The sequence below is a fragment of the Mycteria americana genome, chromosome 2, assembly GCF_035582795.1.
Source record: "Mycteria americana isolate JAX WOST 10 ecotype Jacksonville Zoo and Gardens chromosome 2, USCA_MyAme_1.0, whole genome shotgun sequence".
Taxonomy (NCBI): Eukaryota; Metazoa; Chordata; class Aves; order Ciconiiformes; family Ciconiidae; genus Mycteria; species Mycteria americana.
The window spans coordinates 128949330-128976224 of record NC_134366.1 but is presented as its reverse complement, the minus strand read 5'-3'; the positions used below and the strand labels follow the sequence as shown (position 1 = coordinate 128976224).

The 26895-nt window shown below is 38.0% G+C and overlaps 1 protein-coding gene across 2 annotated transcripts in view; it reads left to right on the top strand.

Annotated features, from left to right (window-relative positions):
* PRKDC (protein kinase, DNA-activated, catalytic subunit) overlaps positions 1–26895 on the top strand; it is an 87728-nt gene that overhangs the window by 29702 nt on the left and 31131 nt on the right. For both annotated transcript variants that reach the window (XM_075494613.1, XM_075494612.1), the window contains exons 35-60: positions 618–776; positions 1098–1301; positions 3419–3604; positions 4547–4651; positions 5608–5775; positions 6081–6208; positions 7232–7439; positions 8538–8716; positions 9788–9956; positions 10507–10572; positions 10977–11049; positions 11839–11987; positions 13216–13353; positions 13554–13673; positions 14619–14762; positions 14980–15131; positions 15766–15897; positions 16339–16450; positions 17939–18063; positions 18157–18306; positions 18731–18904; positions 19809–19907; positions 22707–22917; positions 23502–23691; positions 24045–24260; positions 25570–25682. In XM_075494613.1, the coding sequence (XP_075350728.1) occupies positions 618–776; positions 1098–1301; positions 3419–3604; positions 4547–4651; positions 5608–5775; positions 6081–6208; positions 7232–7439; positions 8538–8716; positions 9788–9956; positions 10507–10572; positions 10977–11049; positions 11839–11987; positions 13216–13353; positions 13554–13673; positions 14619–14762; positions 14980–15131; positions 15766–15897; positions 16339–16450; positions 17939–18063; positions 18157–18306; positions 18731–18904; positions 19809–19907; positions 22707–22917; positions 23502–23691; positions 24045–24260; positions 25570–25682 (3870 nt within the window). The remainder of the gene's footprint in view (positions 1–617; positions 777–1097; positions 1302–3418; positions 3605–4546; positions 4652–5607; positions 5776–6080; positions 6209–7231; positions 7440–8537; positions 8717–9787; positions 9957–10506; positions 10573–10976; positions 11050–11838; positions 11988–13215; positions 13354–13553; positions 13674–14618; positions 14763–14979; positions 15132–15765; positions 15898–16338; positions 16451–17938; positions 18064–18156; positions 18307–18730; positions 18905–19808; positions 19908–22706; positions 22918–23501; positions 23692–24044; positions 24261–25569; positions 25683–26895) is intronic.

The window sequence follows — 26895 nt, the reverse complement described above, 5'->3', positions numbered from 1 at the left end:
TGGGGAGTGGGGGTCTAGGCTGTATTACGCAAAAGAATTCTTTCTACTAAGTTTCTGATTGTAGTCAACCTGTTTTATTTGGGGCAATTGAAGGAAAACAGGCTATGCAACAGCCACAATGACTGAGAGAATTTGTCTACTGGTGAGCAAGACTATATTTAGCAAGTAACAAAATATTTAATTTCTCTGGCGTGTTTGCCATATATCCTCTATGTCTAAACAAAAGCTAGAGGTGTGATTGTAGGATGGTGATGTTCAAGGAGCTGCATGGTTTACCTTTTGTGGCCCACCCCTTCTGACTAAGCTGTTCATTTTGTTTCTGTAGTAGTGTTTTTGTCTGAAAAAAAATCTGCAGGAGGGTCAGAATCTTTGGAAGATTTTCAAATGACTATTAGTTTGTTCTGAACTTTGTACACAACAGGGTTGTCTGTTAAAAATCTTGTTCCTCAGTTAGAAAGGTGTCTTGTCATGGTATATTTGCTGGTATAGTTGCATCACTTTATAAGAAAATGACGTGGAGTTGAAGTGTTTTCATTAGCTATACAGGTGGATTGAAGGGCCTTTATGTTATTTTTTTCAGCTTATATTAATTTTCACTTGTTTGTTTATTTCCATAGGAAGAAGGGCCTCATTTCTCAGTTGGCTCTAAGCTTCTTTCAGTTGTTTATAAAGGTATTGCACCTGGGGGTGAAAGGATATCTCTTCCATCGTTAGACATCAGCAGTAAGCGATTAGCTGATAGACTCCTGCAGCTAGCCTTTGCTATTGATGACCAGGTAGGATACAGTTCTCTAGTTTTAATACCAAATCATCGTTTAATACTCCTCATCAATAGTCTTCTACCCATATTTTGGGTAGATGAAGCTGATGTTTTATTCATAATGCTACAGAGGAACTGTAAGGGTTCTTCAGTTTAATTGAGTGGCAATTGTAGATAACAAGCATTTCAGTATTCTGTTTGTGCTTTATTTTTGTGCTTTCTGGTAACATAAAAGAGTTTGGGATGGAAGCTTTAAAAAACTCATGTGCTTTTGTAAGAAATGAGTGGAACTTAATGTACTTCAGATAACTCTGTCTCTGTACCTTAATTTTCACAGTGTGAGGAGCTAGTAAGTCTGCTGTTGAACACAGTGGGGTTATCTGTGCCATTATCAGGAGCATCCCAGAAGAACCTGATAAATTTCTCACATGGACAGTATTTCTACAGCCTGTTCTCAGAAACCATCAATCAACAGCTGCTGAAAAACCTGGATGTGGTCATAGTCCAGCTTTTGGAATCATCTGTCAGCAATCCCCAAATGGTATTAGACTTCTTTAAAAGGACAAAGTCAAATGGCAATGTTAGAAGTAACACTTTCTTTGTTGTTACAGGTAGATGTAACTGAGTGTGTAGTAGTTGCACTTCAGACAGCACTGCATTGATAAGTTTTTTTATATTTTTTTTTGTCATGGCCTCCTGGTGCCTACTGGCACTGCCTTCATGATCTCTGGCAACCTGACATAACTTAGGCTGTCTGTTGTCTCAAATCAAACTGAGTGGAAAGTGCTTACCTATTACCTATCCTGAAATCTATGAAATTCAGGATTTTTTTGCATAGTACTTCAGATCAAGAAGGTCCTTTCAAAGCAAGTCTGATTGTTCCCATTTACTGTGCTTTGATTTTAATTGTAGAGTGGTCCCAGAGCATGCGGACTGGATTTGTTTTGGATGAAACTAAACTGGAAAATGAACTCCAACCATGAATGGCATTTAGTCTGCAGGACTAGAGTAGAGCTAGATCAAAGTATTAAAAAGAGAGACAAACACATACACATACACCCCCCGTGACCTGAAATAAATACAGCGTAGATGTCATGTACTCAGTTGCAGCACCACTTGTTTTGCTCAACAGATTTTCTTCTGTTGGTCCACACTACTTACTAACGTAGAGCTCACCTTCAGGTCCATGAAGGAAGCATGTTGTAATTGAGAAGCCTTCTTCCAGTGCTTCTAACAAATAGAAGGGTCAAAAAGAAAGATCTTTTGCTTAAAAAGATGCTCAGGAAAGTAGATCATCCTTTTAAAAATAATTGGATCGTTTTTTATCCAAGGTGTTATGCTTAAAGGTGTTGCTTCCAAGTAACATTTTAAAACACTGGGAACATAATTTTTTATTATACCAGAAATTGTTTAATTTGATTGTAGAGAGATGTATATATAATTTTTTAAAAGGCTGGTTCTTGTGATGACTTTGTAGTGTTTCCTGTGCAGAGCATGCCACAATAGATTTACTTTTAAAAGTATCTCTGATAAATGATAGACTACTAATTTACACTGGCTACATGTAGCACTAGTGTTAAAAGTCTTCACTTCATTAATTTAATTAAGGTAAATAGCCAAATTGGGTCAAACAACGCTTTTCTGTTATCTGCTGTCTGCTGTTCTTCTTTGCCTGACTTTAAAAAAAATATATTATGGATTACATTTGATAAGATATCTCTTCTTTAGTTTTATGCATTTGTGACATACAGGAAGAAAAAAATAAGGTTTATTTTACTGTACCCATCAAAATCTGCTGAAATCGCAGGGCTGATAACATTAATCCAGTTTATTAGGTGGTTGCCAATATTCAAGAGGAGAATGCAGAATTCATGTTTGGAAGTCAGTGACCATTAGTTTTAGTCAGGTCTTTCTTAGACTGTGAAGAAAAGAGATTGAAGCATACTTAGTTCATATCTGGTATGCCATGGTTTATGTTTCTTTTCAAAATGTATGCAAATAAGTTAGCATATGTGCTATTTCTCCTATTTCTCAGCTTCACACTAACTAAAATTTCCGAGTATTGATCTTTAGAGTCATTCTGGGTTATCACTTATTTCTCCATATTCACACAAAAGGTATGGGAAGGAATTGCTGCATTATACTCCGAATGAAACAGGAGTAAATTGGATAGAAGTCTCTTTTTTTGAAAAGTGTGTGCTTTTAATTTCCTGCAGAGAGACTTCTCCTGTATCCTTTTGACACTTAAATCTAGCATTGCTGTGTGATGCAATAAATTAAACTTAAGTTTGCTGATATGTCAGGGTAGGATTTTCAAATTTCCTTGATTAGGCATTTGCTTTCCATTAAATACAGTTATATTTAAGGATAGAATTAAGATCTTCTAATTTTAGGTCCTAATCTTAGCTTTCCAACAGAGTCAAAGAAGAGAAGAGAAAGATGCTTCTAATTTAGGTGCTTTTAGGACAGATAGTAAGTCAGACAGAAAGAGCCTAAGTTGAAGGAATTTTCTTCCTTTCAACAACAAACTTTTTAACTTTTCAGTCAGGTGCTCTGTTCTCCTGAATCTGTGATGCTCCTTTATGGTTGCCCATACCAATGAATACTATCATCCTTTCATCTGAGATGCAAGAATCTACCTGTTGCTTTTCCTTCCAGGTTGGTAGCATTTTGAATGGCATGTTAGATCAGAGTTTTAGGGAGCGTACCGTACGCAAGCAGCAAGGAGGGAAACTGGTCACAGCCCTCCTAAGAAACTGGAACAAACTTGACAGCTGGTGGGCCAAAGGTTCAGCTCCCGAGAGCAAAATGGCAGTCCTGACCCTGCTGGCAAAAGTTCTGCAGGTATGTGTTGCTTTATAAAATCCAGGTAACTTTTTTAATTCTGTAGGAATTGTATCTTGTTTTAAAGAAATGCTATTTCATTCTAATGTTTTATGTTTGGAAAAAAAGGTGGAGAATATCAGAATCTGATTTTTTTTAATTTGCAAAGTACAAAAAATATTTGGACAGGCAGCAATTACTAGATTTTGCTCTTCTCACCCCCCACCCCCACCCCTTTTTTTTTTTTTTAACTGCTCTCATGTTTTAGCTGCCTCCTTTCCTTGTGGAGGATTGGTACAAGTGCAGAGAGTAAACTTCGAAACTGAGCAGCCTCTGATAACATTCTTTGTCATGTTGGCATCCAGAAAGTCACAATGGAGGAGTTCTACCCATATCAACAGACTGCAGAAAGATCTTTATTTCAAAGACCTTTAATTTCTGTTACATTGGAATTTTGGTCTTTTTTTTCTTTCTCTATTTTGAAAACATAATTTATCTACTTATCCTGTTGAGGTTTTTTAGAAGCTTGTAAAAGTAACTGTACACAAATATACACAAAGATCAAGTATTGAGAATTTTTTTCTTTTTATAATTAATTATTTTAAACTTTAATTGTTTTAAAGGTATGTGTTAGGACAAGAATGTGAGCTATATTGCTGTATTAACTGGCAGTGAAATGACCAGTAGGAAATCTGGCTTTGAGAGGGAGCTTAATATATTTTTGAACTGGAAAATATCCAGCATTATGATTTTGTTTGTATTGTGTAGAAGCTTTTAGAATTCTTTTTGATAGTCCTTTTAAAACCAAAATCACTCTGTATGTGCTTTCGGTTAATTCAGTGTATTTTTGGAAAGAAACAATTCTGTAGCCCATGGGTGTTTTATTGTTCATTAATACAATGATCTCTTTGAGTAGTTTAAAAAAAAAAATCCTAATTTTTTTTGTTTCTTCTGTCATTCCAGATAGACTCTTCAGTTTCTTTCAATACCAATCATGAAGCATTTACAGCTGTTTTTAATACCTATACCAGTCTACTTACTGATCAGAATTTAGGCTTAAATCTTAAGGTAAATTGCTCACTTCAGTAGCTTCACTGGCCTCCCCAGATTAGAATGTTAGTTGTTCATGAAATTCCCTGTTATTGGGCTTAAATTTTACCTTAGTTTGCACAGTGACATGGACCTCACTTCCATTTTTTATCCTCCTGTTCAACATCCTAAAAATTGTAAATCCTGTTTTCTGTTCTTCAGGCAGAAGGCAGTATCACAGATGTTGTGTTTGGTTTTAGGTGCTCCTTTTTTTCTTGCCCTACTGAAAGGCATGTAATTTTTAGGAAAAAACTTACTGTCAGTTGCAAATAGTTTAGCACTCTAAAGTGTTCATTTGAGAAGTGACAGCTAATCATGCTTTTAGCAAGGACTGGCATTTCCTACATGTCAAATTACGAACGTCTGCCATGATTTTAATGTCCATGTCTGCAAGTACTAATGGATCAACTAGTATATGTGACTTGGTCAGGAGAGGGAGGTAAAGTACTGCATACTGAAAGTGAAAGTTAACAAAGACACTGGAGCATAACGTTTGGACTAGAAGATTAAAAATTTTCTGCTTATGAAACAGCTTTGCATAGTTGCTGCTCTGTCAGCCTACCTTTAGACAGAGTTTTGTACTTTCCTGTGCATTCAAAATAAAGTTTGGGATCTTGCTTTAGCTGCCAGGTAGTACATTAAATCAGTCACTTGTGTGGTACTACATGCTTGCTTAAAAGAACAATGAGGTCTTATTCATAGCCATGTCAGCCATGGGACATTAATTAGCTTTTGAGTCCCACTCAGTAGTGACCAAAGCTAGTTTTCTGAACTAGCACCTGAAAGATGAGCAGCTACATAATGTATCTTTATCAGTACACTGAGCCATTGAATCAGTAAGCACAGCCACTGCTGATTATTTTGTGGTTGTATTCAGCTTGCTTCATAGTTAGAGAATAATTTTTTTGGTGTGAAACTGCATTTCTTTTCTTCAGGGCCAAGCACTGATAATTCTTCCGTTCTTCACTAACTTGCCTGGAGAAAAACTTTATGACCTTAAGAATGCTCTTGATCAACTTGTAGCTTTCAATTTTCCCATGAGGTCAGATGAGTTTCCCAAAGGAACCTTGAAGCACAATAACTATGTAGACTGCATTAAAAAGGTTGGTATTTTTAATGAATGTGTAATTAGAAGCCTAAGAGAACTATGTCTAGAAACAATGTTTCACAGAGTCTGGAATTAAAGATAGGTACCTTCAGTTCATGTAAGGAAATCAGCTTTTCTGTTTCTGAGTTATGTCTTTATCCAGAAGTTTAACTTACAGGTATACATTAAATTATACATATTAAATACACATATCCTTCTGAGTATCTGCTTCTGATCAGTATTGAAAAATAATTACACAATTAGACGGAATTGATTTGATCCAGTGTAGCTCCTTATTTTATGCATTACTTCTTTTTTCAGTTTTTAGATGCATTAGAATTGTCTCAGAGTCCAATGTTGTTGCAGCTGATGACAGAAGTCCTCTGTAGGGACCACAGGCATATCATGGAGGACTTGTTTCAAGCCAGCTTCAAAAGAATTTCCACAAGGTGATTTTGGTCTATTGGATTTTGCTCTTGTTCTCATTGAATTTTTGCTGAAGCAAATGTGCTTCCTCTGTTATGTTGTCCTTGTAATACTGATGATTTACACCATAAAGTTTTACATAATAGTTTTAATTCAGATTTTGTTTTTGTCTTCACATTTCAAAAATATTTCTGAAGTGTGAACAAGTGGCACCAACTTCCAGATAACACTTCCAATGCCTGGGCAAATTTTGTAAAGCCTTCTGTAAACTAGCATGTTCTGGCAGAATTCAGTTGAAGATAGTAATTGTGTGTGATACCTATATTTGCTATCCCTGTGTAACTACATGATCACTTAAGTTGATAGCACTTAAACTGGCAGTGAATTATTTTGTTCAACCCCTTTCAAGACACAACAGCATGTTTATTTAATTGAATATTTCCAGGGTGGTAAACTGTAGAGACAAACATGCTCTGTCCACAGAAGAGGTGTTCAGTCTCTTCCAAACCAAATATTCCAATTCATGATGGGCTATTAAGTAGTGACTCTTTTGCAGCATGTAGTTTCCTGGACAAAGTCATTTGTCTTATGCCCAAATCTCATTTCTGAAGTTTTAGCTTTTATAAAATTACTCAGAACAACAGTTCATCTGGTAGTGGAACACTTGATAGCCCACAGAAGGGCCTGATAACAGTGAAGTCTCCTCCTTTTTTTTCCTTCTTTGCCCCCATCCTTCACATGTACCAGATAAATATTTTTTTTTAGGTTGTTCAGTGAAAAGGGACTGAGAAAGCTAATGACTGCTTTTGGATTAAACTAACAAAGATATACAAACAAGTTTACCATCTGTTGCAGAGTAAGAAGCTGAGTTTTTCTTTGGAGAGCTCCACAATAAGTGGCAATTCAACCTGATCTTGCATGTCTTGTAGTATGATAACCCAAGAGGGTATGAATGCAGACAATAAAAATTTTAAATGTCAGGGGGGTTGAAACATAAATGGAGTCTGGTAAAAGAGTTTTCATCTTGAGATTTCCATCTTGTTTAGGAGCACCACTGACAAACAAGTGATACTGTTGGACACTGTTCACAAAATGTTCCAGAGTGAAGACCTTCTTTCAAATGCTACCCGTCAAGAGTTTATGGATCGCTCCCTCCTCACCCTCTTGTGGCACTGCAGCTTGGAGGCACTGAGAGAATTCTTTAGCAAGATTATAGTACAGGCTATGGATGCACTTAATTCCAGGTTTACAAAGGTATGAATTACTTCTTTTTAGGATTGGAGAAGGTCTAATAAAATGCTGGTGTTGGTATGTACATTTTGCTTAACTTTGAGTGAGACGCTAATTGAAACCATTTGCTTTCCAGCTTTCTGTATCTTGAAGCAGAATTTTGTGCCAATTACATAGTTTGTTTATTAGTGAGAAACTTTTCTTTATTTCCTAATACAGTGTTGCTTTGAAGTTAATGCATATCTACTGTGTATAAAATTTGAAGTTGGAATGTTATCTGTATATATCTACAGGGGTCTGAATTTCTGTCAAAAGCAGAAACCCATTCTAACTTTGCAATATAAAAGCTGTATAAAATTGTAGCCTGTTACTACATTGTAAGAGAGAGATGTTCAACCCCTGTAATGAAAGCTCTTAAATTAGCTGCCTTACTTCTAGAGAAAGAAACACATCTTCTAACCATTGCAGAGATCCTTCAGCAAGGGATTAGGAGCACAGATCTTCCTTTCTCTATTTACAGCCTATCCTCCAATTTAGAGTGTAGTTACATGCAATGATTTTGTTGTCAGTGGAGGTCTCTTCTCTTGCTGTAGTTCTTCACTCCCATGGTTTTGCTGATGCAGCTGTTTAAAGGCAGCAGGACAAACAAGATGCTGAAATTTAGTAATAGTTATTAAAACCAAAATGCTAAACCCAAGACTTATGTAGTCACCCCCACCATGTTTCTGTTGATGTAAATGTTGGCACCAAAGTGAAGTGCATAAAGAAACTCATGAATAATACCCAGTATGGTGACAGGTATGTATGTTTTGTTTACAGGTGTCATGAGTCTGAGCTGTTACTCGGTATTCTGCTTATTTTACTCCAATATCACTGTAATGATTTAGGCCAATTGTAGTTAAGACAGCTGACCTGATAAAGAGCAGGTCAACATAGTTTTAATAACTGTATTACACAGGAACTCAGAATCTGTCAGTCTTTTATTATCAGCAGCTCTTTTCTCTGTTTTAGAAGGTAAAAGTAAGCTGAAGGCTGTTTAGTAGAAACTAGAGTAACTGGAGCTACTTAGGAAGGGCAGAATCGAGGAAATCTTTTTCTGAGGTTTTGCTTATTTGTTTCCAGTCCAATGAATATACTTTTGATACACAAGTCACCAAGAAAATGGGGTATTACAAGCTGCTAGAAGTGATGTATGTGCGTCTTTCAAAAGAGGATGTTTACTCCAAGGACTCTAAAATTAACCAAGCTTACCACAGCTCCATGAGTGTAGAAGGAAATGAACTTACCAAGAGACTAATAAAGTAAGACTATTATTTCTATTATTTCCTTTTAATTTCTAATTAGGTTTTGGGCAGATACACTTTTTAAGTATGCCATATAAAGCAGAAGATTGATTTGTTCAAGGGTAAGTGTAATCTGTGATGTAGCTTTTGATTTTAAACAGATTATACAGTATCGAATTTGCATTTATAGAATGATCTCTAGCGTAGACTACAATTGTATGTCAGGATAACTGTTGCCTCCTGGTTTTGCCATTTTTTTTCTATCTGTTAAGCTTGTGCTTTTATTTTTGCTTTTCAATATGATTCTTGGCCTTTAATTTGTGTTTTCACAATTTCAGTTTCAGTATACTTACACTTTTATGTAGAGTATGGTTCTGTGTTGTAAGATAGGTATTTATATGATGGATGAGGAGATGGGATGGATTTTCATGTACATTTCATAATATAGCAGCACACCCAGTAGGTGTAATTTGGTTTAATCACCACTGCAGACAGGGACAAAAGATTAATACTGACTATTATTTAGTTCGTTTCATATTCTGAAAAAATATAAGATGCCTGCATTGCTGTTCATTTTTTTTATTTTGTTTTAACTTTATTTTACAGTACTATGTCCTATGAGGACTTTAAAAAATTTCTTGGCTATGACTTGCAGAAGATCTATAAATGGCTATGGGCAAAAGACCTTAAAAATTGCATCTAAACTGGTTTTCTCTGGCTAATCTATAGCATAACTTAGCATGCCTGTCCATTCAGAATTTCTTGGGAAGGGACCATGAGAGGGATTTATGCATGTGTTGGAACATATTTCTGTCTTATCTGAAAATGGCCTGTCATCGTATTCCTGACATTAAGGACTGCTGTGTAAATACTTGAGGAAGTTGGCTTTGTCATTGCTGAATGGTTCCATTTTAGCGCAATATACCTGCAGAGAACTTGAACAAGTCTGAGGTGGTTTAATGCCGATACTGCTATAATAATAAAGATGTCTTGAAATTCTGTTGATTCACTGGTTTCTGACTGGGGCCTTTCCTCTGCTTCTTAAAAAAAGACTTCTGATGGTGTTTTCTTGTGTGTTTGTATTTTAAGGTCATGCTATGATGCATTTACAGAAAACATGGCAGGAGAGAGTCAGCTGTTGGAGAAGAGGAGGCAGTATCACTGTGCAGCGTATAATTGTGCTATTGCTGTTATCAGTTGTGTCTTCACTGAAAGTAAATTTTATAAAGGCTTTCTTTTTACAGAAAAATCAGAAAAGGTGAGAAGCTGTTGTTGCTGTTAGAAGGCTTCCAGAGCACGAGACACAAAGTGATTTTACCTGATTGCAATAAATCAAAGAATCAAACCTGAATGACATGCAATTATATTAACAAACTACCCGGTGAGGCAATGGAAGGAGTCATAGCTGGCTTTCTTGCATCCTTCATGTAATTTGAATTGCTGATGAAGGTTTCACTGTCTGTTTGGGAATGGGTGAAGTAATGATACATTTACCCTGTTTTCTCTCCACTCTCAATCAATTTTCTAAAATATGAGAAAAAACCTATTGTTTAAGTTCTCCAGTGCTTGGAATATACTTGAATAAGAGAGACCCTCTTTACAGAGCTCATTATCTGTGCTGTGAATTCTTGAGTGGTTGAATAGCAAAATTTTCTTGAAAGTATTGATCTAGAAGAGAAAACATGCCATATTTTCTATATTGTATGTTGATCTGTTGTTTTTTAAGAAGAAATAAAATACATTCAGAGCAGTTGTTATTGTGTGCAGCATTATAATTTTGATATCTCCAAACATGCTTTGGTTTGCAGAACTTGCTGATTTTTGAAAATTTGATAGACCTGAAGCGTCAGTATACATTTCCTGTAGAAATTGAGGTGAGTGGAATTTCTGGGCTTTAGCGTTCCTAAGTAAAAAATTAGTATGGCCTTAGCAGTGTAGTCACTATAGACCAGGTCAATTCTCACATACAGAGAAAAAGGATTCTGTAGTGAATAAAAAATGGAGTATTCCTCTAATGTTTTAAAATACATTTTAAACATAGTACACATCTGCAGTGCGTGTAACTTTAATATACTTTTTAGCACACTTACTCTGGTAGTGAATGGCTGTAGGAATAAGTAATTTAGCTGTTGTTCTGTAGCATGAATTATAATCATTTACAAGATGGGATTTCCATTCATGTTAAATGGTTTTGATCATTTTTTGGCAGTCCTGTAAATAAATAATTGTAAATTTGAAAAAATTCTTTAATTTTCAAACTTTATTTCTTGCTGTTTAGGTGCCTCTGGAAAGGAAGAAGCGGTACATTGCTATTAGAAAGGAGGCCAGGGATGCAGGGAATAGTGATCAGGGTAAGAAAGTCATTTATGACTATGAAAAAAATGCCTTCTTACCTTTTGTACAGTGTTCATTGATGTGTTGCTAATTGGCTTCTACAGTAGCAGAAACAAATAAAAACATTCAACGTACTTCATCTAACAACCAATTCCCACCTGTCGTGGTTTAGCCCCAGCCGGCAACTAAGCACCACGCAGCCGCTCGCTCACTCCCCCTCGGTGGGATGGGGAAGAGACTCGGAAGAGCAAAAGTAAGAAAACTTGAGGGTTGAGATAAAGACAGTTTAATAGGGAAAGCAAAAGCCGCGCACGCAAGCAAAGCAAAGCAAGGAATTAATTCACTACTTCCCATGGTCAGGCAGGTGTTCAGCCATCTCCAGGAAAGCAGGGCTCCATCACGCGTAATGGTTGCTTGGGAAGACAAACGCCATCACTCCAAATGTCCCCCCTTCCTTCTTCTTCCCCAGCTTTATATACTGAGCATGACGTCACGTGGTATGGAATAGCCCTTTGGTCAGTTTGGATCAACTATCCTGGCTGTGTCCCCTCCCAGCTTCTTCTGCCCCTGGCAGAGCACGGGAAGCTGAAAAGTCCTTGACTAGTGCAGCAACAACTAAAACATCTCTGTATTATCAACACTGGTTTTAGTACAAATCCAAAACAGCCCCATACCAGCCACTATAAAGAAAATTAACTCTATCTCAACTGAAACCAGGACACCACCCACCCTCAAGTTTTAGTGGCCAATAAAGGCTTGTTTCTTGTAATTACCTTGATTAATGGTCTATTCTTTTTCCTATTTAGATGAACCCAAGTATTTAGCTTCTGCATCGTACATGATGGATAGCAGTTTGAGTGAGGAAATGAGTCAGTTTGATTTTTCTACTGGAGTCCAAGGTTTTTCTTATAGCTCCCAAGATGTTACAGCTAGCAGCACTCGTTTCAGGAGAAAGGTAATTTAGTGACTTATGTGCTGTGAAGAAGAAAAGTTTTATGCTTTCTAGCAGTTGCATACGTTTATTGGGGTTGAGAGAGAGAAATTTCTAGTCTCCTATATTTGTTCTACTTGACTGAGAATGGATTCCTCCAGAAGATGAGGGAAGGGACTTGAGCTGTGTTCTGTCGGTCATTTTTCTCTTTCCCCTCTCTCCACTGTCTACAGCTGGAGAAAAGCAATGCCCTACCTGAGTTTCTGAAGCTGAGTAATGTGAGTGAAGTCCAGCCTGAGTTGTAAAAAGGTGGCTTGTGACTTTGTGCGCACTCAGGAGTATCCTGTGATGGTTGTGTTTTGCTGTTAGGCACCTGGTTTCCTCATTTCCCTCTTCTTTTGGTCTTTGAAGGCACTTGACCAAGTTGGTTGTATCAAATGCGTGGAATAAATGATCAAACACTTCATTATTTTTGTATCTCTGTTGTGGCACCTTGTATTTAACTGTTGCTCTTGGAAAAACAGCATTTAATGTCTTCCAAGACTTGAAGTTCCTTCTGCAGTCCTTCTGCAGTCAAGAGATGTCTCATCAATAGTAATACTGATAGGATAGATATTTGCTATAAAACTGAAAGAAAGCTTGTAAAAGTATCATAGACACTGAATTTGAAATCTGTCAAAATAACTGTTAACGTTGGTAAAGATAAACCGTTTCCACGTTTGGAGCAAGGAGGTTTTTAGCTGCAGTGAAGTTAACCAGAAATTTACTTTCTATCTGCTTTGTGTAGTAATGTTGTAATTTCTAACTATAAACAAGTTTCTTTTGTGATTTATTCTGTGTAGCAAAAGAGAAAGCTGCTGTGGTTGCTAGTCCGTGTGAAACAACACATCCATAAAAATAGGCCTTTCCCCCTGTAGAAGGTGTTAACACATTCTTTCAGCTACGAAATGAAATAATTTCTGTGCGGTTCAGCTAACTCTTCCTGCTTCCAGCAGTTGCCACACCTATCCTGGCAGGTAGTACTCAGTAACATGAAGCTGACATCTGTTAGTACAGAAAGTAAAAGATGTGCACAGCTAGTATGTATGTTTGGGAGGTGTTTGAACCACACATTTGATGTATTCCCTGTTGTGCATGCTGAGTGTATAGTCAAATCTGTAAACACAGATAAGAGCAGAATGGCTCATGGTATTATAATGATTTAAAAGAAAATACAGTGTTATTATTAATCATAGTAATACTTTTTTTTCAGGAGTCCACAGAATACATGGTTTTAAATGATGAAATGGAACTGGAAATGGATGAACTCAACCAACATGAATGTATGGCTTCTATGACCACTCTGATTAAACATATGCAGAGGAACCAGATCACACCCAAAGTGGAGGAGGTCAGTATTAACCAAAAAGTTGGCATTTTTTTACTGATTATACCAAGAAAAGGGAGTAATGATTGAATCCTTTCGTTTATTAATTTTCATGGCTGCATTATAATGAGACCTGTGTGGCTTGAGCTGGGGGCTTTGTGGCTTGGCAAGCCTGTTTGGTCCTAGAAGTGAGTTGATGTTTGCTCTTCTCTTTTAAATTTCAGGGGACAGTTCCAGTAGATCTTCCTCTTTGGATGAAATTTTTGCATGGCAAATTAGGAAACCCATCAGTACCATTAAATATTCGCCTCTTCATAGCAAAACTTATTGTTAATACTGAGGATGTGAGTAATTTTTTTTGTCATCTTTTTTCTGTTAACATAACAGGTTGTATTATAATATCAACTGTGTAACTCTTGTGGGGTAAAATATTTCATCAGCTGAGACTTTTGGGGCATTCAAATTGAGTAGTTTACCATGATAAAAGAGAGCGCGTTCATAGCCCAAAATTCCAGATAGTGCCAGTATTTTGAATGTAATATAAATACTTCTTCTCTCAAACTCTACTTCTGTAGGTAGAGGGTGTCCACAATATGTGTCTTCTGTAAACTATAAGTAATTGACTCATTGATACTGTGCAAGAGGTATGGCTGATTACGTTTGCCATCTTTGAAGGAGCAAATGTAATGGTTTTTTAATGGTCAGAGATGAGTCTTATGGAAACCCTTAGAGCTAAATGATGTTCTGGTTGCAGAAAGATATTAAGATAACATAATGTGTCTTTGCCTGAGAAGAAACATTTTCTAACTCTCATTCTTGGGTAAAACATTCTCATCCTATTTCATACAGTGATTTTAAAGTATAATGTTTCTGTCTGAAATACTCCAAATCCAAAATACAAAAAGGCTGAATTTCAGAATTAATTAAAGAAGCTTTAATACCCACTTAATGCTACTTTCTAAGTAAAGCCATCTGAAATAGAAGGGTAGATGAATGGCATACTCTTTCCTTTAGGGGCAGATTTTCTGCGTGAGAGCCATTTTATGTGGGCCCAGTAAAATAATTAACTTTATGTGAATACTTGGTTAAAGGTTTCTAAGCAGAAGTGAGGAATGTAGTTATGGATACTTTTTAAAGGTATTTTAAAGTTTTTGTGGTTGTTGCTTCAGAGATTAAGCAAAGTGGTAAGAGGCTGATTTAGCAGTCTTACCTGTAATTATTATTGGACAACAGGTTATTGAATAGTTGAATAATTTGTACTTGATCGCTGATTCTCCTGTTTTCCATAGGTTTTCCGACCTTATGCAAAGCATTGGCTTGGTCCATTGCTGCAGCTTGTTGTTTCTGGGAATAATGGAGGTGAAGGTATTCATTACATGGTAGTGGAAATCGTAGTTACTATCCTTTCCTGGACAAGTGTAACCACTCCCAAAGTAAGGAAATGTGAAATTCATTTTTATTATTATTGTGACTATTTGGTAAGGAATGAGTGAGTTTGTTATTAGCACTTATAATCATCTTCTACATCAGTCCACTGTTTCTTTTAGCTACTAACTTCAAAAATAGCTTATTTACTTGCTAGCTTTCATAAAACAATATATGTCTTCGTGTTGGAGTCACTATGTTTATTTTTGCTCTTGTTCATTGTAGGGGAATATTAAGGATGAGATTTTAGCTAACAGATTGCTTGAATTCTTGATGAAGAATGCCTTTCACCAAAAAAGAGGTGTGTTCAGACACAATCTGGAAATCATAAAGACAGTTATAGAGTGTTGGAAGAACTGTCTCTCCATACCTTACAGGTAAGCATTTAGACAATTGCTTTCTTTTATCAATATTTCAAGAATATAAGTGAACATTATCAAAGGAGATGAAAAGGTAAATTCAGCTGCAATAGTAAACTTTTTGTCCCTAGAGTTGACAGTAGAACTTCAGAACTGAACTCTGCAAAGGCTGTAACTTAATTTGCAAAACAACAGGGAGAGAGACAGGGAAAACATGTAGAGGATTACAACACCAACAACAAAAGCAGGAGTAATCTCTGCAAAGACATTTTATTTGAAATTTGGGGTCTTATCACTGAATATTGCTGCACTCTTAGTAAGACTTAGGCGATCTGCTGTGCTCCTGAACTTGTTGAAGGGAATTTGTGTGTTTACAAAGCTGGTTTACAATCTCTTTTTAGGGTTGTTTTTTTTTTTTTTTTTTTTTTTTGTGAAGACTTCTTCACTGAAGCTAAATACTTACTTCTTTCTGAATATATGCTTTCTACTGGTTTTGGTGGGAGTGTATATGCGTATATACATACTTTCTGCTGGTTTTGGTGGGGTTGTATGTGTATAGGTATCTGTATATACAGAGAGAGCAAGTGATTTATGGTGTGTATATTTTGGGTTTTTTCATCTGTATCACTACTTTTATGTTTTTATCCAACAGTTTAATATTTGAAAAGTTTTCTAGTGGAGATCCTGATACAAAGGACAACTCAGTGGGAATTCAGCTGCTGGGAATTGTTCTTGCTAACAATTTACCTCCCTTTGACCCAAAGTGTGAAATAGATCGTGTCAGGTGAGAAATGCAGCTTTTTGGAGAATGATTTTGATAAAAACTTAAGACAAAGAGAGCACATGTAACTTGTCAGCTTGAAGTCTGGGAGCTGGATTGCTCGTTTATCGGAATTGTTTGTCCCATTGTCCCTTTGCTATAGTCTGTCAGATGTAATGCTTTCCTAGCTGCAAACTGCAGACCACATTTATTTTGGAAAATATCTAGAAGAATGTAAGGTTTTTTACAGTGGGCCCTAGGGTTGCAGTTTCATGGGAATTAACAGACTCAGAAATTGCCAAAGCAGGGATTTGAGGCACTGCAGGTGGAAATCCATGTTGTGCTGTATTCAGCTCTTCTAAAAGCAGTCACTGTTTCCCTAGGCAGCTCGGGTGAGTTTTTTGTTTCACTTCAAAATTGGATGCTGGAGTAGTGGCTTAACAGCAGGTCTACCTTTTGTGTTAGGTATTTTCACGCTTTGACCAGCAACATGGGCTTATTAAAGTATAAAGAAGTTTATGCAGCTGCAGCAGAAGTGTTGGGACTTGCTCTTCGATACATTGCTGAGAGAAAAAATGTAAGTGAACTGTATTGTGTGTTTGACCATTCCTGACTTAATTCTATGTACAGCTTTTATAAGACTACTCAATTCAGATCCAAAAATTAATGTATTTAAAACTCAACAGTCTTTGCCCAACGGATCGAGTTAAAGGTTTAAACTATTAACTCAGGAGGAAAAGAATTTGAGAGCAGACTAAGTGCAGAGTTTTTCCCTGCTGTTTTGGAGCTGACAGTGGATGGTCTCTTTCTGAGGCTTTGTTCAGCTTTTGCCAACCAGCAACACTGGCATGGTACATTTAAAGTTTAGTTGGTTTTGGTTTTTTTCTTAAAGAAAAAAAAAAAATTGCAAGTTGGGAGGTTTGGGGCTACCTTTTGAATATCTGTATCTGAGGATGTTTAATAACTTGTAAGTTGTGATGTAAAATTTAAAGGTATTTTATTTAATTTGAATCCAGTTATTTTCTAGGTAGTGGATAAGGTGAATGCAAAACTGTTAATCACCAAATCCTACAGTACTAGAACTAGGGGATAGTGCTTGATGATCACAGAAATCATTTTGAGACAGATGCTAGAAGTACTTCTTTACACAAGAGTTAGTGAACTTCTGGAATTTGTTGCCAGAAGAGGTTCTAGTGGTAAGTAGCATCAGCAGATTCAAAGAGAAATTAGGCAAATTCATGCATAAAAAAAAATCCATGAACAGGTTCTAAAAACAATAGACAACAAGGTACACTCTAAGATCCGTAATCTAATGACAAATGCATGTTGGGTTGTATGAGAGAAAAGGAGGACAAAATGCAGCCAGGCTCATGTGCTCCCCCTAAATATCATTCTGCAGCTGCTGTTGGAGACAAAAATAACAAGATATTGGCTAGGTGGATTATTAGTCTGACCTTGTAGGTTATTCTTACTTCTCTCCCTACTATATTCTTACTTCTTTCCCTACTTAAATGCATTCTGGTTGTTCTTTCACAGTTTGTAGAGCATATTTCATAAATTGAATTCCTGCAGTCTTCTCTTTCACAGTCTTCCAAGTTCCATTATAAGCAGTGTTTTGAATAAATAACCAAAGATGGTGCAAATATTTTGTCCTATACAAAGCTTATTTCTTTGACATTAAGTGAAGGTTGCTGGTTATTTTTCACCTTTTCACTAAAAATGTCTATTTTTTTTACATTCATTAATTGGAAATGTGCCATACTGAATGAGAAGCTACTTATTATTTATGTAAGCATACTAAGCAACTTGTATTTCAAAATTCAGGCATTGGTTCCAAACCAATGAAAGGAAGCTCACAAATGTATTGTTTAAGCAGGCAATCATGTGTTTCAGCCAGGCATAGCTGTACAGCAGCCATGAAGCACCATAAACGTCAAGATGAGGCGGGTGGATCTTATCTAGCAAAATGCACTAGAATGAAACAGTACAGCAGAAGAACTATGTGTCGTTAAGGTGATTATGAGTTTCATGGCTATGCTTGTCTTACTGTCTTTCTCATTTTCAGGTACTTGAAGATCCAGTTTATGATTGTGTCGTAAGACAATTAAAACATCATCAGAACACCCAACAGGATAAGTTTATTCAATGCTTGAATAAAGTTGTTAAGAATTTTCCACCTCTTGCTGACAGGTATGTCATGATTTACATGATATGTTCATTGTAGATTGAGAGGAATGATAGAAAATAACTTGCTTTTCTTTGTGGGCTTCTGGTTATGTTAAGGTTTATGAACGCAGTGTTCTTTTTGATACCCAAACTTCATGGTGTGATGAAAACCTACTGTCTGGAAGTAATAATGTGCCAGGCAGAAGAAATACCTGATCTCCACTTGCAGTTAAAGAGTAAAGACTTTATCCAGATCATGAATCACAGGTGAGTGGTCATGTGATTACAAATGTGGATGCATAGTCTAAACTTTTTGATAACATTTTATGTGCTGGCCACAACATTTTTATGTTCAGAAGCGCTTATAATTCATGTTCACTTTTTTGTCACTGCTCTTCTAATTTGAGCTAATGGAATCTGGGGGTTAAGTATTAAGATGGTTAGCTGACTGTGAAAAACAAACAAAAAACCCTAAATAGCAGTAAGGTGAAGCACCACTGGGATGTGAATTTCTGTAGTATGTATTAGTTTAGTTATATTCTTACTCTTAGGTTGAACTCAAAAGTATTTACCTAAAGCCCTTCATGCAAAACCAAATATTATTGCTAAAACCTAAACTGATCTTCTGGTTCTGTGTGTAGCAGTGAAGAGAAAAGCAATATAACTATTCTTTTTTTTCCTCTCTTTTTAGGGATGATGAAAGGCAAAGGGTTTGTTTGGATATAGTGTACAAGATGCTGTCTAAACTAAAACCACTAGAACTCAAAGAACTTCTTCCTGGAGTGACAGGGTTCATTTCTCACCCTTCTGTAATATGTCGACAGCGCATGTATGATATTCTGATGTGGATTTATGATAATTACAGGTGTGTATTTACTTCAGGTGTTGTCTTTCAGTGGTTTGTCACAGGCAGAGTGAAAGTGCCTGTTACATTGTCTTCCAACTTCATGTCCCTTGGTGCGGGATTTTCTCAGTTCTCAGAAGAATAGAGCGTGCGGTTTGCCTAAGTAGCTCTGGCCTTTGGGGGCAATTTTATCACTTCCACTAAGGGATAAAGACTTAGACCTGAACTTTAGCCCAGAACTAGGATGTTGCATCACCACAGCACGATGGCGTAAGAGGTCTTAGCTCTGATGCTCCCACTTTTTTTCTTGTTGCCGGAATTTGTAACTAGTAAGAATTGTACACTAGAGAAATTTGCTTGTAGGTAGAAAGTGTGTTAAGGCACTTTGGCATGATCTGGATCCCTTCAGTCTGGTAGTGTAAAGATGTTCTTTCTGTTTGTCCTCTTAGAGTAGGGAACAGGCATGTACTCAGTGTGACAAGCGGGTTGCTGTTTAATTATCTGACTTAGTTGGGTTCTGTTATATGCTTTTTCCCAAGATAACTTAATTATTTGAATGGATAATAATTGTGAAGAATAAGTACAGGCAATTTTTACTCCAGTGTGACTTGGGAAAAGCTAATTCTCTGCCTTTTTCTCAGTTTTAACCTTGTAAACTCAGAATTACTTCTGTTCAGCCTTTATAATAAATACCTAACACGCATTGTTTAGCTTTCCGATTTTCACTTTTCTAAGTAGTGGAGAGACAAGGCATTTTTGGCAATGAAGACCTCATACTATGAAAAAAATGCAGTGTTGTCATGCCAAGTTGAGATTTTTATGTGCAGGGCATGTTCCTCCTTTTCTCCCACCATCCTCATCCTCTTATTTTATTACGGATTGTTTGAGAGAAGTCATTAAGAGACATTTTTATCTTCACATTCAGTGATCCAGAAAGCCAAGCAGATGGTGATTCTCAGGAAATACTCAAACTGGCAAAAGAAATCCTGCTTCAAGGACTGATTGATGAGAATGCCGAACTGCAGTGAGTAAACAGTGTTGTGATGACTGTCTGAAGTAAGGAATCCCTAAATTGCTCCATTTAGCACAGAAGAGTTGATCCTTAGAGGTTTTTTAAGTATTTTAATATCAAAGAGTAACAGTGAGATACCATTATTTCCTTTTCTTCCAATAAGTTAATTTACAAAATTGTGTCCCATAGTGTTACACCAAATTTAAGTGAAGCACAGAGCTTTTGAATAAACTTCTGAGCCACAGAGTAGTTGTTTCAGTATGTTAGACATAATTTGACATTAATGTTCTGGAGTTTTTTAACAAGTCAGCCTTCACTATTCACAGACACACAAAAATAGATTCAATGTTGGAGGATGTTGGATTTTTTAAATTTTTTCACAGAATCACAGAATCATATAGGTTGGAAAAGACCTTTAAGACCATCAAGTCCAACCATAAACCTAACACTACCAAGACCACCACTATACCATATCCCTAAGCACCTCATCCAAACGTCTTTTAAATACCTCCAGGGATGGTGACTCAACCCCTTTCCTGGGCAGCCTGTTCCAATGCTTGATAACCCTTTCAGTGAAGAAAAATTTTCTAATATCCAGTCTAAACCTCCCCTGGCGCAACTTGAGGCCATTTCCTCTTGTCCTATCACTTGTTACCTGGGAGAAGAGACCGACCCCCACCTCTCTACAACCTCCTGTCAGGTAGTTGTAGAGAGCGATAAGGTCTCCCCTCAGCCTCCTTTTCTCCAGGCTAAACAATCCCAGTTCCCTCAGCCGTTCCTCATAAGACTTGTGCTCCAGACCCTTCACCAACTTCGTTGCCCTTCTCTGGACACGTTCCAGCACCTCAATGTCCCTCTTGTAGTGAGGGGCCCAAAACTGAACACAGTATTTGAGGTGCAGCCTCACCACTGCCGAGTACAGGGGCACAATCACTTCCCTACTCCTGCTGGCCACACTATTTCTGATACAAGCCAGGATGCCATTGGCTTTCTTGGCCACCTGGGCACACTGCTGGCTCATATTCAGCCGGCTGTCAACCAACACCCCCAGGTCCTTCTCTGCCAGGCAGCTTTCCAGCCAGTCTTCCCCAAGCCTGTAGCGTTGCATGGGGTTGCTGTGGCCCAAGTGCAGGACCCAGCCTTGGCCTTGTTGAACCTCATACAATTGGCCCCAGCCCATCGATCCAGCCTGTCCAGGTCCCTCTGCAGAGCCTTCCTACCCTCAAGGAGACCAACAGTCCCGCACAACTTGGTGTCATCTGCAAACTTACTGAGGGTGCACTCGATCCCCTCATCCAGATCATTGATAAAGATGTTAAACAGAACTGGCCCCAGCACAGAGCCCTGGGGAACACCACTTGTGACCGGCCGCCAACTGGAGTAAACTCCATTCACCACCACTCTTTGGGCCCGGCCATGCAGCCAGTTCTTTACCCAGCGAAGAGTACACCCGTCCAAGCCATGAGCAGCCAGTTTCTCCAGGAGAATGCTGTGGGAAACCATGTCAAAGGCTTTACTGAAGTCTAGATAGACAACATCCGCAGCCTTCCCCTTATCTACTAGGCGGGTCACCTTGTCATAGAAGGAGATCAGGTTGGTCAAGCAGGACCTGCCTTTCCTGAACCCCTGCTGGCTGGGCTTGATCCCTTGGTTATTCTCTACATGCCGTGTGATAGCACGCAGGATGATCTGCTCCATCAGCTTCCCCGGCACCGAGGTCAGGCTGACAGGCCTGTAGTTGCCCGGGTCCTCCTTCCGGCCCTTCTTGAAGATGGGCGTCACATTAGCTAATCTCCAGTCAGCAGGGACCTCCCCAGTTAGCCAGGACTGCAGGTAAATGATGGAAAGGGGCTTGGTGAGCACATCTGCCAGTTCCTTCAGTACTCTCGGGTGGATCTCATCAGGCCCCATAGACTTGTGAATGTCTAAGTGGTGCAGCAGGTCACTCACCATTTCCCCCTGGATTATGGGGGCTCCATTCTGGTCCCCGTCCCTATCTTCCGACTCCAGGGGCTGGGTACCTGGAGAACAATTGGCCTTGCTATTAAAGACTGAGGCAAAGAAGGCATTAAGTACCTCAGCCTTTTCCTCATCCTTGGTCACTGTGTTCCCTCCCCCATCTACTAGGGGCTGGAGATTCTCCTTAGCTCTCCTTTTGCTGCTAATGTATTTGAAGAAGTATTTTTTGTTGTCTTTTACAGCAGCAGCCAGATTGAGCTCTGGCTCAGTTTGGCCCTTCTAATTTTCTCCCTGCACAGCCTCGCTACACCTTTGTAGTCCTCCTCAGTTGCCCGCCCCTTCTTCCAGAGGTCGTAGACTCTCCTCTTTTTCCTGAGTTGGAGCCAGAGCTCTCTAGTCAGCCAGGCCGGTCTTCTTCCCCACCGGCTCGTCTTTCGGCACCTGGGGACAGCCCGCTCTTGTGCCTTTAGGACTTCCTCCTTAAAGAACGTCCAGCCTTCCTGGACTCCTTTGCCCATTAGGGCTGCCTCCCAGGGGAGAAGCAAATACCTTTTGGTGAAGCAGAAGATAGAATAGGAGATCTCTGTGCTTATCCACCCCTAGCACTCCTCAAGAGGAAAACAACTTAATAGAAGTAATTTTTTCAGAGTAAACCTTTCATATCAGTCAAATGGCGTAGAGCATGGTAGGTGAATGGGGAATTTGGTATAATTCAGTGGAAGATCCATGGCATGAAAGGGTTAGTTGAATGTGTTACAATCTTATTGCGTTTTTTTTAAATTGACTTTTTTGATAGTGTTGTGTTTTCTGTTTGCACGTAACCAAGAATAACTTTATTCCTTGCCTTTACAGATTAATTGTTAGGAATTTTTGGAGTGATGAGACAAGGTTACCTGCAAGTATTCTTGATCGCATGCTGGCATTGTTAAATTCTTTCTATTCCCCCAAGATTGAAACACAGTACTTGAGTCTAATCACAAATTTTCTGCTTGAGATGACTAGCAAGAGCCCGGATTATTCCAGAAAAATATTTGAGCATCCACTGTCTGAATGCAAATTTCAGGTGAATTGTAATGTGTTATCCTGTGTGCAACCATGTGACAAATTCCATTCTTTAAGGTAGTTACCACCTGGACAAGAATGGCATAGTGAAGGAGATTTTTGAAGGTATTTTGTACTCCGTAGTTAACAGCTGCAACAGTCATGGGTTATGCACAGTATCAGAAGTTCGATGATTTTTGTGGGGGCAATAATTTTTTTTTTTTTTTTTTTCCCAAAAAAAGAAAGATTTAATTAAAATAATTATATATACCAAGTATAGCTGATGTGTAGAGTAATGAAATACTTAAAAAAGAGGGTAGTGGAGAGAAGCAGCATAAGGTGGAGAAAAATTGTGAAGAAACAGGAATGCTAGTACAAGAGCTGTAAATCAGTCCTCAGCTGACCTGTCCGAATTAGTGAGCTTTTTTGCTGAGCTATGGAGAACTTTTATGTGTTCATTTTTTTTCATAGTCCTGGGATGTCAGATGCCTTGATATAGTCAACAAGGGATGATGTTTAAATTCTGTACTTTAATTTCTGCTATCTTAAGGAGGACAAAAAGTCTCTGTTCTTATTGGTCTTATTAAAATCTTTTTGTGTTCCTAGGACTTTGTAATTGATTCCAGCTGGCGTTATCAAAGTACCATGCTCACACCTATGTTTGTGGAGACTCAAGTTTCTCAGAGTATTCACAGGAATTTATCACAAGAAAGATCCCTTTCTGCTTCTGGGTCAGTCAGTGGTCGAGTGAGGGCTACCCAACGGCAATATGAATTTACACCTACACAGCATGTCAGTAAGTCCAGACCAGTGTCTTCTGAAATGTTCTTGTTTAGCTATAGGGATGATATCGTTCTCTTCATTCCTGTTGCTTATGAATTTTTAATGTAAAAGTGTAAATGCATTTAATATTTTCGTTTGGGGGGGTTGGGGGGGTGGTATGAGAAAAAACATCCAGTCACATTCTTATTAGTCTCATATATATTTTATGTTCTGCCTAATGTAAAAGAAATTTGTTTCTTGCCTAACAGCTTGAAATCTGTTCTGCCCATAAACACTGGGAATTATATTTTTGGGGGAGGAAAATGACCTGCTTTCACCTGGTTGTATTCAGATCTGTTACAGCTTTTTTACAAATTTTTTTTACAGGTGGTAGAAGTTCTTTTAATTGGCTAACTGGAAGCAGCATTGATACATTGGCAGAGTATACAGTTCCTTCATCCTCTGAATCCTTGTCTTCATCCATGCTGTTAGTTAACAAACGGAGTGAAAAATTTAAACAAGCAACCTTTAAACCAGTGGGGCCAGATTTCGGGAAAAAAAAGTTGGGTTTGCCTGGAGATGAGGTGGACAGCAAAACTAAAGGTCTGTAAGCCTTATGATGCAATTTCTATATAAATATTACATTTTTATAGACCATCTTTGTCAGTTATTTGGCTGGCAGTGCATTATCTTTGAGACATTCTAATTGAGGTTCAACTTGAGAGATTTTGTTTCCAGGAATGTGTGGTGATACATAACATGTGGTAAAAAACTATAATTGTGCTAGGAATTGCAAAACTGTATGTTGCTAGATGAAAGAACTGACTGGATAAGAAACCAGCCAGTGTGATCTTTGCATTTCTACCTCTCCCTAAGATGATCATAGCATGTATGTCAGACAGTTCTCTCCCTTCTGTTTTAAATTTAACTGCTTATCTCTTTAAAGAAGAGATCTCTTTATATTTTTTCCATACCATTTCAGCTGTGCTGACACGGTCTGCAACATTGCAATCTGGCATTAGAACTACCTGCTATTTTCTGAGAATGCTCCTTCATCCACCAAGTTGATAACTGAAAAATATCAGTAGTGTTCTGGAATGGATTAAGCTCCTTCTCCCCATTTCCTCCCCATTTCACCTTTGCCTACCTTGTCATTCAAATTTTGGCTGGAAGGATGAGAGTAGGAGTTCAGGCAGAGAGCTATAAAGATTGACCTTTTCAATACCTGAGAGGTGTTTCAGGGCAGTTTTGAACGGACCATGCTGAACTACAGAAAGAGAGAGTTCAGTCTACCTTCCAGTCAGTCCCTGGTCTTCTACCAGGAAAATACCAGTTACAGTGGTATGGTTTTGTTTGCTCACTCTTCTTTCCTAGGAAATGGACTGAAGTGAACAGTCCGTAGAGTGGCCTTTCTCCGTGACTGTCCTGAGCAGGAGTTGATCCAGTGACAGTTCTGTAATAGTAACTTTAAAAATATATTGCTATATTATTATTACCCAATGTTTGAATATATTTAGCACCTCTTTTATGTAGGGAGTGATATACTTTATGGAATATGGTGCAAATGCCATACTTGCCTGTGAGAGCTTAAAATAAATCTGTCATATGGGCAAATTTGTTCATGAATTTTAGTGCTTTTCCCAGTACAATAGTTTGACCCTTATACCTCATCCATGTGCTTAAAGTTTTTATATAAATGCTTATTACCTCTTCTCCTAAGAACAACTTAATTTGTTTAATTTGCTATCTTGTTGAAAGGGCTTGCGTTGAGTTATGAGGTATGAAACCTAGGAGACTAGCTGGTAAGCTAGTAAATATAAAGATTATGTTTGTTATTATATGATGCTCTTGCCTTAAATCTGAAGTTTGCTTGAGAAAGGAAAAGCTGTGGACATGATTGTGTGTTCCCTAGGTACAGAAGAACGAGCAGAAATTCTAAGACTGCGGAGACGTTTCTTGAAGGACCAAGAGAAACTCAGTCTGATTTATGCTAGAAAAGGTGTGGCTGAACAGAAAAGAGAAAAGGTTTGTCAATCCAAATAAGTTTAAAACCTTAAGTCCCAGTGCCATTTGCAGTCTTGTACTTCATCTCTAGAAGTAACTTTGTGAAGAAAGGGTAGGTGTAAGATACTATTTTCTACTTTAAGAGCTTTAGAAGGTTTTGTTTGGAAATCATGCTATTTACGTGCTTAAAGCTAAATGATGTTACTTAGCATGAGTGAGAAAAGAGCTTGATGATAACACTTCCAGTCTACCACTTAGTGCGTATGAAGTGATTTTATGTGATGGAGTCTGTAACAGCTATGGGAAGCTCTTTACAGTTGTCATCCTGGAAACTAGGAGCCTTGAAGCTACAGTACTCTGCAGAAATAGTTGGAGAACATTATCCAGTGTCTGAAGGTGAACTCAAAAATGTGATACAGCTGATGGACTAACCAAAACTGTTGTGTACTTTTAACCTGAAGGAATGTCGGTCATAAGCATTTGCTGAGTGTTTATCAAGGCCAGAAACTTACTACTATGTGGGTTTCCTGGTTGTGTTGTGTATTTACAATAAGTTTAAGTATTTTTAAGCTCTGTAACAGTTTTTCAGAGGTTCATGTTACTAAAAATAACATACATTATTGTCCACAAATGATAGCAGTTAGACCAAGAGCAAAGGAACCCAGGATTGAGAGCTACCAGTTTGAGACACTCTTACAATTCTTTGCAGCTGCAGACAACTGTGTAAACAGAACTTATGTCTGGAAGAACCACACAAACACCTATTTTAGCCAATTTATATTTACTTGCAGGCTAAAGCTACCATTTCCTCCCACCCTGCAAGAGAGAACCTGTAAATGTATTCTGTATGACAGTCCAAATACAACCAACAAAAACCCCAGTGATATTCCACAATAAAAGACCAGAGGAGACTATGAATGCTATCAGGATCCCTTAAACTTTTCAAGAGATTTCTTCCACTTAAGTACACATGGAACTTGGTGGCTTGCGTTAATACCATACCTGATGGGGCAACCAGGAAAAAGTAGGTCCTGAGCAAGAACGTATTTGGAAATAGCTTTAGCAAAGTCCTCATTTCTCCCAGCATATTTCTCTTGAAAGTTTTTCGAAAATCATCCCTTTGAAGTTGTGTAGAAGAAAAATGGGCTCAAACAGCGAAATTACGAAGGGTTTACAGAAGAGAAAAAAATCTTCACGCTTTCTTCTGTTTCCCTCTTCCATTCTACCAATGTAT